The 14,897-nt window shown below is 39.0% G+C and overlaps 1 protein-coding gene across 1 annotated transcript; it reads left to right on the top strand.

Moving 5' to 3' along the window:
• Positions 1 to 610: 610 nt before the first annotated feature.
• Positions 611 to 10,586, top strand: ZFAND1 (zinc finger, AN1-type domain 1; the record flags this gene model as incomplete). The annotated part of the gene is made up of 7 exons (XM_010080149.1): positions 611 to 653; positions 1,393 to 1,432; positions 1,791 to 1,918; positions 2,000 to 2,091; positions 2,976 to 3,100; positions 10,089 to 10,244; positions 10,390 to 10,586. Coding segments are annotated over 7 exons (755 nt in total), but the record flags the coding sequence as incomplete, so codon positions are not given.
• Between the last annotated feature and the right edge of the window lie 4,311 nt (positions 10,587 to 14,897).

The raw sequence follows: 14,897 nt of genomic DNA, 5'->3' as shown, positions 1-14,897 counted from the left end.
AGGCAGTGACATGATTTTATCTGTCAGAATTGATGTAGCAGATGGGGGATGTGTGCAGAGACTTAAGAAGTATGTGTAATTTAAATTACATGAAAACAGTATGTGTGACATGGAGGACAGAGAGGAAGGAGCAGGATCATCAGGACTGTCAACTGGAGGAGATGCAGGCTTTTTGGCAGAGATAGCATCTCCTCCATCTGGCAGTCCACATATAAAAGTATAAATTGTCCACTGCTCCAGCAGTCAGTAAATAGTATTCTGAGTGGACTTGCAACGAAATCATAACTGGTAAGTTTGATGGCTAGCTAAATGTTCTGGTTTCAAACTGTGATATTGAAAAAAATTGAATTTAAAACATAATTACAAGTTCTGGAATGTATATAATCTACTTATATGTTTTTCAGTAGTACTAACTAGAGGAGCTAACAGTGTAACTGTGTTACAAAAGCCACTTCTAGGTACTGTGTAGATGCAGTTGCTAAGTGTCCTTGTAAAGGTACCTACCTCGTGATATAGGTAAGCAAAAGTTAATTATGTAAAAATTAAGCTAAAAACTATTAGCATAACAATGACCATCTTGTCAAACTGAAAACAAATCTCTTTATTTCAGATTTTCTCCCCTTTGTATGTGATGGCTGTTCAGGTGTCTTTTGGTAAGTTTTCCCACAAGATCTCATTGTGGCAGTTGTATAGACCTAAATATTGTATAAAACATTCTGTGACTCAAGTCAGATACATTTAGTTAAAAATAATTGTTTCACTGAACTTGCTACTTTTTTCCCAAGTGACTGTTGTGGAGTTTTGAAATCAGTGGGAATGTCTCTGGAATACAGGTAGATTGTTTTCAAAACCATCTGGTTTAGACCCTGTTTTGTATGGATTAGTTGGGAGGGGGGGTGTATTTTTTTCTTGTATAAAAAAAAAAAAGTCTCTTTCAAGGTCTCAAATCAGGGCCTGCACTTTGGTTTACGCTTCAGATTAGTAGAAGGCAGCTGAGATAAGGGCAGATTTCATGTAACATGTTCGAAACCTTCAAGGGATTTCTGCTGTTGTGGAAGGTGATTCAAAATCCATTAAAACAAACAAACTCCAGTTCCTTTGAGCGGAATTATTAAGTGTGCTAATGCCCTTATTCTCTTGAAATGGTTTGCGGTCTTGGGGCATACGTTCCAAGAGCTAAACGTTTTACATACTCAGGAACATGATCAGTCTCTTCAAGATGTGAAATGCATAGGTTAGCACAAATTTCTGGAGAAGGTTAATTATTTAATTGGAGTGCTCCCATGATAAAACTGGCCAGATCACTTTTTAAACACTCAAATGTTTTGATGTGCAGTTTTCTTTTCCTGAAATGGTAATAACAGTGTGATATTTTCTTCTTTTGCTACAAAGCCTTCAGCACAGGAGCCGGGATGCTCATGGGTGTTCTGAGGTAATCTAATAATATGACTACCTTAAAATTAAGATTTTGTGCAACTTAACTGTCTATTTTCAGATTAGATATATACCCATAGTATATAAGTATGAATTACTTAACTGAGAATGTGACACGCTTGAAAAAATGGACCTGCTCTTTTTCTGCCTGTCAGAAGTAAATTGAGTTTGAGTAGAATGATGGCTCTTTTCCTAACTCTGAACTAAACTTAACCCGGACAAAAGTAGGAGAGAATCACTGGACTAGTTTTGCCCATGGAATGGAGAGCTAGCACAGTTCTTTTGGAAAGCTGGGGTGGTGACTTTTATCTGTAATATCTGTTTATTTACACGAAATATTTTGTACTAATGCCTAGGTGAATATAAGAAACAGTTCTGTGAAACCAGATCAGCACAGATCTTACCCATGCTCATACAAGGACTGCAACGGAAAGGAGCTTTTGCCAGTTTTATGCCCCTACTGTGAAAAACATTTTTGTCTAAGGTAAGTGGAACAGAGTGTTTAAGCATAAATATTCATTAGTGTATGGAAAAGGTAATGAAAGTTTTACACTGTTGTTTACAGACACCGGCATCAATCAGACCATGAGTGTGAGAAACTGGACACACCAAAACCTCGAATGGCTGCCACCCAGCAACTAGTTAAACATATTATAGGCAAGTACACTGGGATATATATTCTACAGTTTTCTTCAGAAGGCTCTTTGAGCCTGCAGCCTCCTCTTGAGGGTTCAGGTTTGATCAAATAAGAAGACAGGATGGGGGTTCCTTGTTTAAATTACCCTAAATACACGTTAGCATGCAATACCGTTCATCTAGACTGAGGCAAGACAACAGTAGCGTATGTCTATAAAGATTATCTTTAAACATTAAATAGGGGCCAGGTTTCTTTCAAAGTTGTTATCTTGTTTTCATTCTGCAAGTGCTGGAATGCAGTGAGTGGGTGTGTGTGGCTTGGCCCCGAGCCAAGGGCTAACCCACCACAATTGTACCTAGCCATTATTATTTGCATATTAATTCATGTGCGAATAATGCAAGTGTATCATATTATGTGTACATGCCAGTCTGCTGGGATTATATCTACACAACCAAGATGTCAAAAAAAAAAAAAAAAAGTGAGCCTACAATGTAACATTTTGCAGCTTTTCAACAAACTCTAGGACAGGAAAGAGAATAAACAGCAGTGCCTAACTGGACAGTGGTATTACATGTAGAAAGGAAGACCTGAAGCTGTTGCCATATGAATGCTGTGATGGCCACGGGACTAGAAATTTAGGAATTTGTATCAATTTGGCTTTTGCAACTTGTGTTTACCTTGAGACAGTGTTCATCTACTTTGCAGTGTAAAAGAGTTCTGCTAGAACTATTACAATTCCAAGTATTCTTGAATAAGAGTAGCTGATACCATGGCCCCAGGACGATATTAAGGGGATGTGAAAGGGATGGGAGCCTTGGAGATACAATGAGGCCCAATAGGCTAATTCCAAGATATGTTCAGGAGGCAGTCTGAATCATCATACTAACAGGAATATTGTTCTCAGATTCTAAAAAAAGTGGAGAAGCAAAAAGCAAAAAATGTAAAGGAGCGAAAAACATTGAGACAGCAGCAAAAGTGGCATTGATGAAACTGAAAATGCATGCGTGTGGGGACAAGTCCTTGCCAGAGGTCAGTGATGTTTGTTTTCAATAATTGAATTCTCAAAGAAAATGGGAAGTTCTCTAAATTTCTTGATCTTCATCTAGTTCCCTCAGTTTGGTTTTAGATTTAATTCTTCAAGCCCAGAGTCATTTATACATCTATTTTAGCCTGGTACCTAAAAGCAATCTCACTAGTCTATGTCTGTTATAAGGAGTCTGTGTGGAGTTTGGAGCGGTTAGGTCAAATTCCTTTATTTTATAGCAGAAATGTATTTGCCTGCCACACGGCTGTCACCCAACACTATGGGGACAGATAGTTTCTTTTGGGGATCCTTTGGTTGGCCGGGTGCCTGGAACCTTCAAGGCTGGTAAGGAGGGGAAGTAGTCAGCCTAGTAAACAATACCAACAGTTTGATTCATAGCCCATTTGAGAAATGATGTTCATGAACTGAATGAGACGATGATCATTCTTGAAACAGGGAGGAAGAGGGTACAAATAAAGGTTAAGCATAATACAGTGGGTGTTGTGATCATCTTTCTACAGCTGAAGTTTCCACAAAGGTAAAGTGATGATTCCTTGGGTGCACTCCAGATTTGTTCAGGCCAAAGAATCTGTCCAAATATCGTTCATTACCTGAAGCTATAATAAATTACTAATTCTAGGGAATTATGCAACCTCAGTGAAAGTTAAAAGGGAGTCCCCATTTAGAAACAGTTTTCCACATGCCCTTTTCTTAGGGAGTTAGTAAAGTGACAGATATTTTAACCATCAAAGGGTAATTAACAGTGTCACCCTGAGAAAAACGATGGGCTGACAGTAGGGGGTTTAGGTGTTTTATGGGTTAGAGAGCAGGAAAATTAGCTTGTTCCACCAGGCAGCCGGTGGGTGTCTGCCAGTTATTTAACTGTCAAACAGTTTTAGGTAGGGCTTTACCCCATTTTCCTGTATATAAACTTTGCCCTAGAGCTCATTTTAGTAAAACATTCCACTTCTCAACTGTGCCATTACTTTGGGGTCTGTAGGACAGGTGGAACAACCAGTCAACTCCATGATCTTCATGCCATTCCTGGAATTTTACTTTTTTTAATGAGTGCCATTCTCAGACTGCACAGCAGAGGGCATGGGAGTGTCAGCAAACTATTAATTAAATCCTGCCACAGTGGTAAGACTATTAGCTTCCTGGCAAGCAAAAACTTTCCCTAAGCCTGATATTATTTCAACCTGAGTAAGGATATAATGCCAGCCCTTGTGTGTTCAAGGGAGAGGTCCAACATAATCAATTTGCCAGGCGGAGCAGGGGACTTATTTCCTACCCTCTATCCATTTGGTCCCCAAAAAGGTGACCTCCTAGCAGGGGCCCTAGCATTGTTTCTTCATGAGGTGTTTCAATAGCCCAGTTAGTGTTGCTGTGTATCCAGCTCACAGAATATCTGTGACAAATATATGTAGGTTTTCTAGTCGCATTTGCTATTTCTGGGTGGCACGGGGAGGCAGAAGGGAAGTTCTAATTTTACCTTAACAATTGAATAAGGAACCACTGCTCTATTTACTCCAGTTACTAATATTTTCTAATGTTTCTGAGGGATAGCTCCAAGACATGATTCTGCTTTAGTCATGAATAGTTGTGCTCCAGTATCTATGAGGAAATCAGTCTTTTAATTTGTCGTTTACTGTGGCCCGAAGGGTGGAACTCAGTCCTTGAGTGGCAGAGGGTAGGGCCACTTGCACCTGTGCCAGTCTGAGCTCCTTGTCTAGTTTCCCTGATACTGCTCTCTAATAGGAAGTAAGTCAGGATATTTTTGTGGTTCAAAGGGGTTTCCATTTATGGGAGGGGCACTAGGTAGAGATGTGGATAGCTTTTCCTCCTTTTCCCCTTCCTTCGCTAGCAATCATCATTTTTCTGTAGGCAAACCACGGAGCAAATCACCAGTGTACCCGTGATTTATGCGGGCATGCCACCACTTGTTTTACTCGGATCAGGCACTTTCAGTTCAATTAGGAAGTCTCCTGATGGTATTATTATTTGTTTAAAGTGGCCTGATGGCCCTGTGGGGCACTTGTTTGACCTCCAGGTGGGACCGAGGGAGTTAGGACCTGGTGCTGCTCCCTTTGAATGGGAGGGTCATGATTTAATTCTTGCATTTTGTGGAGCACTTGTGAAAAAGGGAGTTCTACAGGTGAACCCTGGCATGTTTGCATAAAGATTTAATTTCTCTGACGTTGCAGTTCATATCCCATCAGACATCAAATCGGAGGACATAGCAGGGATGTCCCGAGGACTAGGTTCGTCACCTGGAGCTGCAGCTTGATGTAATAAGGTTATAATAGCCGCTTGTAATTATGGTTTCTGCAATTCATCTCGACCCTACCAAAGAATTGTACTCACTCCAGTCTTGATAGTGGATCCCTCTTGCCCACTGAATAGCTAAGGTCCATTAGGTTCAAGCAACATTCCCTGAGGGTAAGAAAAATTCCAGGACCTAAATCTAAGTCTCTTGCTTCTCCTGCAAACAAAGGTACTTTTGCTGCTTTATCATGCCAGAGGCAGCACAACCATTTAACTGTTGATTGCCCAGGTCATTTTTGGTTTGTTGCCTGAATCTTTTGCAAATAATCCACACTAGAATCTCAAATGTTGGTAGTATCTCTTCTCTGTGGATTGTTCCCCTGTGGATCATCAGTAGTGATTTCTTCTTTAGTCAGGGGTCATATTGGTGCAGGATCAATTACTTCCTCATCAGATTCACCTGGGCTGTCCCAAATGTCTCCATCCCAGTCACTATCATACATAGCTACACAGACCTTTATGGGATCTACATGACTACCTTTTAACAGTTTTTCATTATGTTTTCTTGCTTTTTCTGTAACTTGTGGCACTAATTGTTTTTCAAGATACACTCTTTTTCCAGGCTCACTATCAGCCTTTAATTTGGTTATGCTTAATTCTAAATCTTTCTCTGACAATTCACCTTTCAACTTTATAATTTCTTCTTCTAATGTTTCAACTTGTTCATTCTCAATTTTCCATACTCTGGCTAATAGGCAGCACATTCCTTCCTTCTGTCTGTCCATCACTTTACACATATCCTTCTATTTATTAAACTCATTGATATAGCCTTTGGATCATTGCTTATTATCTCTAGCCACTTCTTGTCCAACTTGGGATCTTGCCATTCTGTTTTCTGTAAACCGCTTTGTCCAGGAGTCCCATTTATCAGGGAAATGAGTCTGACCCAAGAATTCTGACAGCCAATTTATTATGTCACCCGACGCTACGGGTTCTTTTCGGAATCGTTGGCGGAATGATGACAGCACTAAGTCATAATTACAATTAAAGCTTTATTATTTTAACAAAATTTGATGATCAGTCTAGTATAGAAATTTATAATCAGAGTAGCACATGATTTTTATAATCAGAATCAGCGTAGCACAATTTTATGAGTAGCCTAGCACAGAATTTTATAGCACAGCTTAGCTTATGGTTCCTAATCACCTGGACCCTCTGCGGATCAGGTCAAATCTTAATACTTGGCTTGCAGTGTCAATGTCACAGTCATAATCTAGACTCGAAACATGTAAAAGAATACGAGTTACTCACCCAGTCCTCAGAGGAAGTAGATGACAGTGGAGGCATCCCTGGCCACTGGGAGATCACGGACTTTGCATTCCAACAGCAGTTCTAGTCCAAGTCCCACTTAGGGCTCGTAACTGCTTGATTTTGTGGCCAGTGCTCTGTGTGCTGCTGTGCTTCCCTGTTCTGTGACGGGGATCATCACCACTGGGTTGGCTGGGTGCCTGGGACCTTCAAGGCTGGTAAGGAGGGGAGTAGTCAGCCCTGGAGCCTTGAGGCTGATAGGGAGAGGTAGAAGTTGTCTGCCTGGTGTGCAGGACCTCCAGGACCATCAGGAAGAGGAGAGAGGGGACTGATTAGTGACCACATCAATCATGGCGAATGTCCATTTGCCTTATAAAACAGTGTTAGTTATGCTAACTAACAGGGGTCAGGAGCAGGGGCTACCAGTCACACATGGCAAACCCATCACAAAGGGATGCTTTTTATGCTGGGTGCTGAGAGGGTTCTGACACAGGCAGGACACAGCTTGCACGACTGAACCTGTCTCACATGAAACTGAGCATTGTGTTCTGCAAAGTTTCATTTGTATTTCTGCTACTCAGATTTAATAGACAGTTGTTATATTTCCGGGTGAGGTATGAAGGGCCTCAGGTCAGTTGTTCCTGCCTTTGGGTTTGAAAAGGAGTTTGACATTTGCTTCATGTTTCTTTCAGCCTTTAGTTTCTTTGATTCTTAAAGTATTTCATAGATTCCTTATTGTTTTTCACTACCGTGGCCAGTCAAACCTGATGTTCAGGTCTTTTCCACATATCAGGATTATGTTGGGTTTGGAAACAACTTGATTCTTTCATCTAGGGTTTCACTTTAGATCTGTATTTATGCAGCCTCTTAAAAGAACTGTATTTAAAAAGTACTCTCACCACACTGTTATGTTAGAGCACACCAAGTTTAGGCCTGTTAGATTGATTTTATAATACTGAAAACATTCCATATGATAATATTTTTGTTAGGTCTTATCTTAGAGTACATTTATTTATTGTTCTTAAAACAACTACAGCTATTCCATTACTAGTGCTTTATGAATTTCTTTTTTTATACTTTATCATGCTTAGAAATTAGATAAGTCTGTTTAGGCAGAAGTCATAATACAAAGACCTGCTTGTAGCATTCTTCACAGAGAGTACCACTTTAATAAATATGTACTGGAGGGAAAGTGATTAATTTAAAATATTGTGGAATATAATTTTAAAAATCCACCCTCAATGTATATAAGAAAATTTTAAAAGTTGCTTCCTAATTCCAAAGCCAGTAAGCTCTAGAAAGTGTAGCACAAATTACTGTATGCTAATTTCTCTTACTATTCATTTTCTCATTTGGATATTAATCGTTTAATCATGTTGAATAGTGATGATTCTAACACTGATAAGTCTGTTAACCTTCAGCACCTCTCTCTATTGTTTCCTAGACTCGTTCTAGCTTTCTTTTGCTCAGCTTGTTCCAGTTTGATGTATTTTTTGAATATGAAGTCTCTGGAATGCCTCTTAGGCACATTAGTTCTTCATGACTATATAGACAAGATTGACACATTTTTCTTGGCGGGGCACAGCAAAAGGACAGGGGGCAATGGGCACAAGCTGCAACGTGTGAAAGTCCAATTAGATATAATAGGAAGAAAAACCACAGTGAGAGTGGTCAGACGTTGGAACCAGCTGCTCTGAAAAGCTGTGGAATCTACATCTTTGGGATGTGCAGCAATATGATCTACCTTTATAGTTAGGTCTAGCTTTAAAGTTCCACCTACTTTGAGCATGGTTTTGGACCACATGACACCAGAGGTCCTTCTTGACCTTTCTACTCTATGATCAGATAAATCAGGCTATCTTAGAAATATCTTTTCTCTGACCTCTTTGTTGAGATTAGCTTCCTGCAAATGATTGCTTCTTTTGGTGTCAGACCTGATATGAATTATCCTTCTTAGAACTGACCAGCTTAAAACAGGAGGGCCATGCTGCACAATAGTGTTAGTTATTGTGTCCATGACTGACCAGTATTTTTTTATATAGTACAGAAATTTAGGAGGCATATCGCATAGTTAGGGATGCAGCAGTAGAATGAGCTGGTTTGTGACTTAAGTTCCCGTGAACCGTGAGAGACTGTCTGATCATCTTTAGAACTGGAGGAGCCACTGTAGGAAGTTCAGTTATGTTGGTGTGTGTCCATAATAGGTTGGCTGTTTTGTTAGCTGTTGTACAAGTTGTGGTCATTTACATTTTGGCAAGATTCAGGTCCTGCTTCCCATGGCTGTTTCTAATATTACTGGATGTTAAGGATTTTTGTGTGTGTGGAAAGCACTCAAGTTTTGAGGAAAATGCACAGGCTGAAATTCAGACTCAGTTTTATGAACATAGCTCGGGGAAGGGTCATTCCAAATTTTTCTAAGGAAGGCATAAATAAATCCTTTAAAAAGACCACTTTTGTCTGTCTTGATGGTGTCAGGCTTGGACTCCGCAAAGGTAGTCTTAACTGATGAATATACCAGTCATGCTTGCTCTGTGTCTTCTGTTGAATGTCAAGAAATAAACCTGAAGAAGGGATTGTCCCAATCCTGTTCAGAATTTCTCCCTCATAGGTTACTCTTGAAATTTCTTAAACAAATATTTCAGTCTAGTAGATATTGAAAGACTGTTTAGTACATAAAAGGAGGAAAACCAGGATAAAGGATTAGCTGTGTGACTGGAATGTTGGTTTGTGAAGCAGGTCTTTCTAGCATGGTTAATTGTTCTGTTTTAACCGTCTTTGCATTCCAATTTGAGACATTATACTGCTGCCAAAAGCCAGCACTGCTTATTTAAACTCACCATTTTCTTCCCAGACACCTTTTCATGTCTATCTATATACAGTCTAGCTGTGGGACTCTGGCAAAAGATGTTCTTTCCACCCTTCTGAACTTACTGTCCATCATATAGAATCACAGAATCAGAGAATCATTTAGGTTGGAGAAGACCTTTAAGATCATCAAGTCCAACTGTTAACCTCACACTGCCAAACTCACTGCTAAACCATGTCCCCAGGTGCCACATTTGCACATATTTTAAATACCTCCAGGGATGGTGACTCAACCACTTCCCTGGGCAGCCTATTCCAATGCTTGACAACCCTTTCAGTGAATATTTTTTTCTTAGTATCCAATCTAAACCTTGCCTGGCGCAACTTCAGGCCGTTGTGTGTGTGCCTGCAGCTGGAGGGAATTGGACTTAATCTCCATCATTTATATTCTGCAGTAAAATGGGGCCTTGGTCCTGACAGAATAGGAACAAGTTTCGGTTGGTAATTTTTGGGTTGAAGTTTAAGTTTTTTACTGAAAAATTATTAGATGTGTATGACTGGAATTACGTGTTTCTTCTGTGAATAATTTTTTGTTTATTTTCTGTGTTTTTCTAGACAGAAAGAATTTACTTTCAAGTATTTTTACCAAAGGGGAACAAAGAGAAAAGCAAGCCCATGTTCTTTTGCAGTAAGTGGAGTATTGGCAAAGTAGTAGATTTTGCAGCTTCCTTAGCAAGCCTTAAAAATAACAACAACAAATCAACATCTCAGGTAAATCAGTAATAATAACAGACATTTCCCAGGTTGTTGGGTTTTGATTTTGCTTATTTTTTCCCTTTTGTCCCTCCCTCACCCCACTTCTTGCATCTCAGATAGGCAAATCTTGATATTAACTTCTGTGCTATTTGTCTTACAGAAACTGAGATTATGCCATGCTGCCTCTGGAGAAGCATTGCCATTTGAACACACATTAGAAACATGGCTATGTGATAAAGAATATCCATTGTACAATGGTGGAAATATAATTTTGGAGTATCTTGATAATGATGTTCTATTTATAGAAGATACAGAGTCATACTTAAGTTAATCAGTAAATTACCACAAACAAAAAAAATTTTTTTTTTTTAGAAGTGTGGTATTCAAACCAAGTCCATAATCAGTAAATTACCACAAACAAAAAAAAATTTTTTTTTTTTTTTCAGAAGTGTGGTATTCAAACCAAGTCCGTTTTTCTTTTAAAATCACTGGTATACCAGAATCTGCCCTCGGTTGTAAGGACACAGTTCATATCAATTTCTCAACTGCATGACTGACAAAAGAATTATGTCCTGAAAGGAAAATTAGTTATTACAATAACTAACATTACAGATACGCACTTTTTAGAATAATTTTTTGATTTATTTACAGGTATAATATCAATAAAGTTTTCTTAACTTTTGTATTTATTTTTGTGTAAACAATGGGAAAAATACATATTAAAATCAACAAATAATGAAAATTAAACTTGCAGTGTATCAGGTCTCTGAAGGAAAGGAACACAATTACACTTGCAGCATCTTTTCTGCATGTGCAAGAACAGATGTCTTTCTTGTGTTTGTAAATCTCTAAGCATCATTGTGTGCTTAGGTGGGAGATAAGAAGAGAACTTGCAGTTATCCTTTTCAAATTCTTGTGTAAAAGAGGAAGAAATATGGTAAGTGACGAAGAAATACAGTTCAGCTAAAACATAGCATTCAACAGCTTGCTGTTTCATCCTGGCATTTCCAACCTTTGGTAAATCTTTGTCTCCTCTTCAGCAGTCGGCAAGATGGACTTCCTAAGTTTTAAAGCTGTTGTTTACAGTGATTGTACATAACAAAAGTTACACCTCTGGTTGCGTAAGTATGACCTGTAGAATTAATGGCTTTCTTGGTTGTCAGTGTCTTGAAATTGTTTGGTGCTCATTAAGAAGATCGTTCAGAATATCACTAGTTGATTTACTCCGGTTTTTTATCTCTTTTGGTGAATTTCAAAACTGGATTGTAAACTTAAAATGAACATAGCATGGAAGAACCACAAGATTATTTTTATCACAGTTACAGCTGTTTTGAGTTACTGAAATATAAAAAAATATGTAATGTTGCACACAAATATTAGGGCCAGCACCTTCATAACCATAAGTTCTGATGTATAACCAAGGAGCCTTGCTTCACCTTCGCTGAACAGACCTGTTACAACCTAAACTCATTCTGCAGTGGCCTTGAGCCTGTCTCTGTTTAAGCCAGAGGAGTAGAACCCTTTCAAGACTAATCTCTCCAATTTGCTTTTCATCTGTTTATGATTATTCAACCAATGTTCTCCAATGGGGAGGAGCTGGACAGACAATTCTATAGTGACAGGAGGGACAGTGTGTGAGTGGGTGTAAACAGAGCAGTGGAAGGCACGAGCCTAAGCTCCATTTGCAAAGCTGTAGTGTGTGTCAGCCACTCCAAGGTGCTGTGCAGTGTGAATGAAATACTGAGGCAAACCTATTGATCGGATACTAAAAAGGCCAGCAAGATTTTTAGCTGAATCAGCTGCAGCATGTAAGGTGTTATCCATTGCTACTGAAATGACAGTATTCAGAGAGGAGGAGAAATCTCTATCTCCCACAGCCTGACTCGCTGTGAGATCAATGTGACTCACCTTTCAACAAGTTTGAAAAGAGAAGAGCTCTCTTGCAGACACTGGGCACTTTCTTTCAGGCAGCTATCTTCAGGTGCTGTTCTCATGTTCACAAGGATGTTTCAGTTTCTATGTGCAATGGTACTGAATGTACTCAGTAGTGCCCAGGGGTGTAATTGGGCCAAAGTGAGGCTGAGTGTCTACATTGTTAAAAAATGTCAATATGATGCATGTCATGGACATTGTCCTGCCATTGCAGGACATATACAGAAGTGGTGCAAAACTCTAGGGGGAGGGCAAGGCACGTAAGGCTAAGGAATACTGCTGGTCCTGTGAGAAATGGAGTTTTGGTTTGGAGAGCTGACATGCAGCAGAGAGGTGTACATGGACCTGCAAGTGGAGATAGACACCACACAGCAGTTCCCTGGCCATTCACAAATCGGGATTTGGTGTTTTGGCTCATTCACTTTCTGTGTTCACCAATTGAGAAAAAATACTTGCCTAAAGGGCACCGTTGTCCACTGGCTATAATGATTCTGGTTCATTTGTACCGCTTTGAAAATGGAGAACCATGCATGACATACCCTTTTTAGGCACAGCTACAACAAAAAAAAAATCGGAATGTAAGAGGAGTCTGCCTGGCATCTTTTTTCAAAAGGTACTCTCCATTGGCAGATCCAGTAATGTGGTCTTGTTCAAATGGTTGTAAAGTCTTAGTTTTCAGTACTACCAAGTAGTATACCTGTATAACAATTTAGGAATATCTGTAGGATTATTATCTATTGATTAGATATGCATAAAAACCAAAAACAGTAAGCGTGTCACTGTTAATTTTTCTTACTTTGCCTTACAGTACTCTTTACTGTAGTTTTAACGTGACTTAGGTATTGATATATTACTGAATGTGATGTGGATGTCACAAAAAGGAGGGTACTTCTGATGTCCATGAAGGAAAGGCTGAATATTTTGGAAACTTTTGCTTCCTGGCAGTAGGAAGTATACGTGCATTTCTCCACTTTGCCTTGCCTATCTGTCCAGCAGTTTGTCATCTCTCTTTCCAGCATTAAGAGGAATAGTTCCCTTTTCCCTTGCTAGTTCTTTTCCTCTTTCCTCTGCAATTCTCTGTTCACCTTTCCTTGCATGTTAGGCTACTGTGGTAAGGAACATGCAGTAAAAGTCCAACTATTGCTGTAGGACAAGTGAGTCAGGGAAGAGCGCCAAACTGAACTTGCTCCCTGTGCTGTTGTTACAGAAGCAAGTGGAAAATGCTACTAAGAACAGGGTATTTTTTTTTTCAGCACAAAATCCTCATTCCTTACCTTTTTTGCCCCTGATTTTTCTGTCCTAGCAGTTGCAGGTACAATAATTAAAATAACATTTGTTGTGCATATGGAGAAGATTGACTTGGCAGGCAGGAAGTAAATCTTTGGGGAGAGATCTCAAAGGTTGCCCTTTCCAAACTGTGTCAAGTGTATCACAATATATGCCACGCAATTCTGTAGCAGTATTTGAACTGGAACAAGGCCAGGTGCTGCTACCAAGAGCATTCTGAGCAGTAAAATGTTTGCAAAGCCTTGACCTTGTGCATTCTCTAAAATTACTCAGCAGATTGTAACAATCAAAAAGCTTGATATTCACCTATTTTAACAGTTTGGCTGAAAGTACTGTTTATTACAAAATCATTAAATATTTCTTTTGACAAATTCCTCTTCTCAGTTAAGTAACTTTGCATACATTTTCTTTGCATCTACTAGAGGTGAGTTAAACATTTTATTTATTAACTTTGAAGTGAAACAGTTCATCAACTTCTAAAAACACAAGCCTGTAAAAATAACAGTGGTTTCAGTGTCAAATGTCTCCTCCAAAGTGAGGGTTTTTTTTTTTCAAATCCAGTTGTTTAACTTTCCCTATGAAAATGTGCTCAATAATAAGCTTTAGAAAAGCAAAAAAAAAAAAAAAAAAAGAAAAAAAAGCTAAATAAAGATATGCCAGTGTCTAAACAGCTAAAATGTGAGCAATTCTAGCCTAGGCAAGATAGTGAAGCTCTGGGAAAGTTTCTGCTTTTGTTCCTAGAGTCAATGATTAGGACAGAGTTTTCACCTCTCTGGAATTATTTATCTGTCAGATTAGCTTAATTTGGTTCTGCTTCTCAGTTTCTGAAAACTGAGTGGAATGAGCTTTTACATACAATCCCAGACACATTCCTGGAATAAGATGAAAGTGAATGTGAAAACTTTTTGGAGTCCTATCAGCTGTGACTTGCTGTACTTAAACTGTCATTCACAGGCTGCTAGCCCTTAGCGATAATGGGCAATGGATGAAAGCAAGCTTCCTGGTCAAAAATTTGAGATTAGCACTGGGGAAATGAGTTAAAGCTGTTTATTTTGGTGATGTAGACATTTAATAATTTTAAGTCATAGAGCAAACTACAACCCTTGTCCTGTTCACAGCAGATCCTCATTTTACAGATGACAGTAGATTGCATGAGTTGCGATTTGTGAACACAACACCTCAGTGTTCTACCTGTACGTGATGAAAGACAATAGGGTCAAAAGACCACAGAAAAACCATGGCACTGGTACTAGTCAGTCTAGGAAAGGAAAGATTTTTTTCCTCTAATTTTAATTATAGTAATCTTGAAAGTGCATAATTTGAACTGCAAATTGTTTTCAAAAATCGTTTGAAAGCTAGGGAGTTTTCTGGAAAATGTGTTTACTGCATATTTTAAAAATATCCGTTGTTTCTGGTGCCCGATTCGCTAGTACCCTGACGAGCTGCACT

This window comes from Pterocles gutturalis, unplaced genomic scaffold (genome assembly GCF_000699245.1).
Source record: "Pterocles gutturalis isolate BGI_N339 unplaced genomic scaffold, ASM69924v1 scaffold2124, whole genome shotgun sequence".
Lineage (NCBI taxonomy): Eukaryota > Metazoa > Chordata > Aves > Pterocliformes > Pteroclidae > Pterocles > Pterocles gutturalis.
Note: the sequence above shows the minus strand (reverse complement) of the source record. Positions and strands in the feature narration are given on the sequence as shown.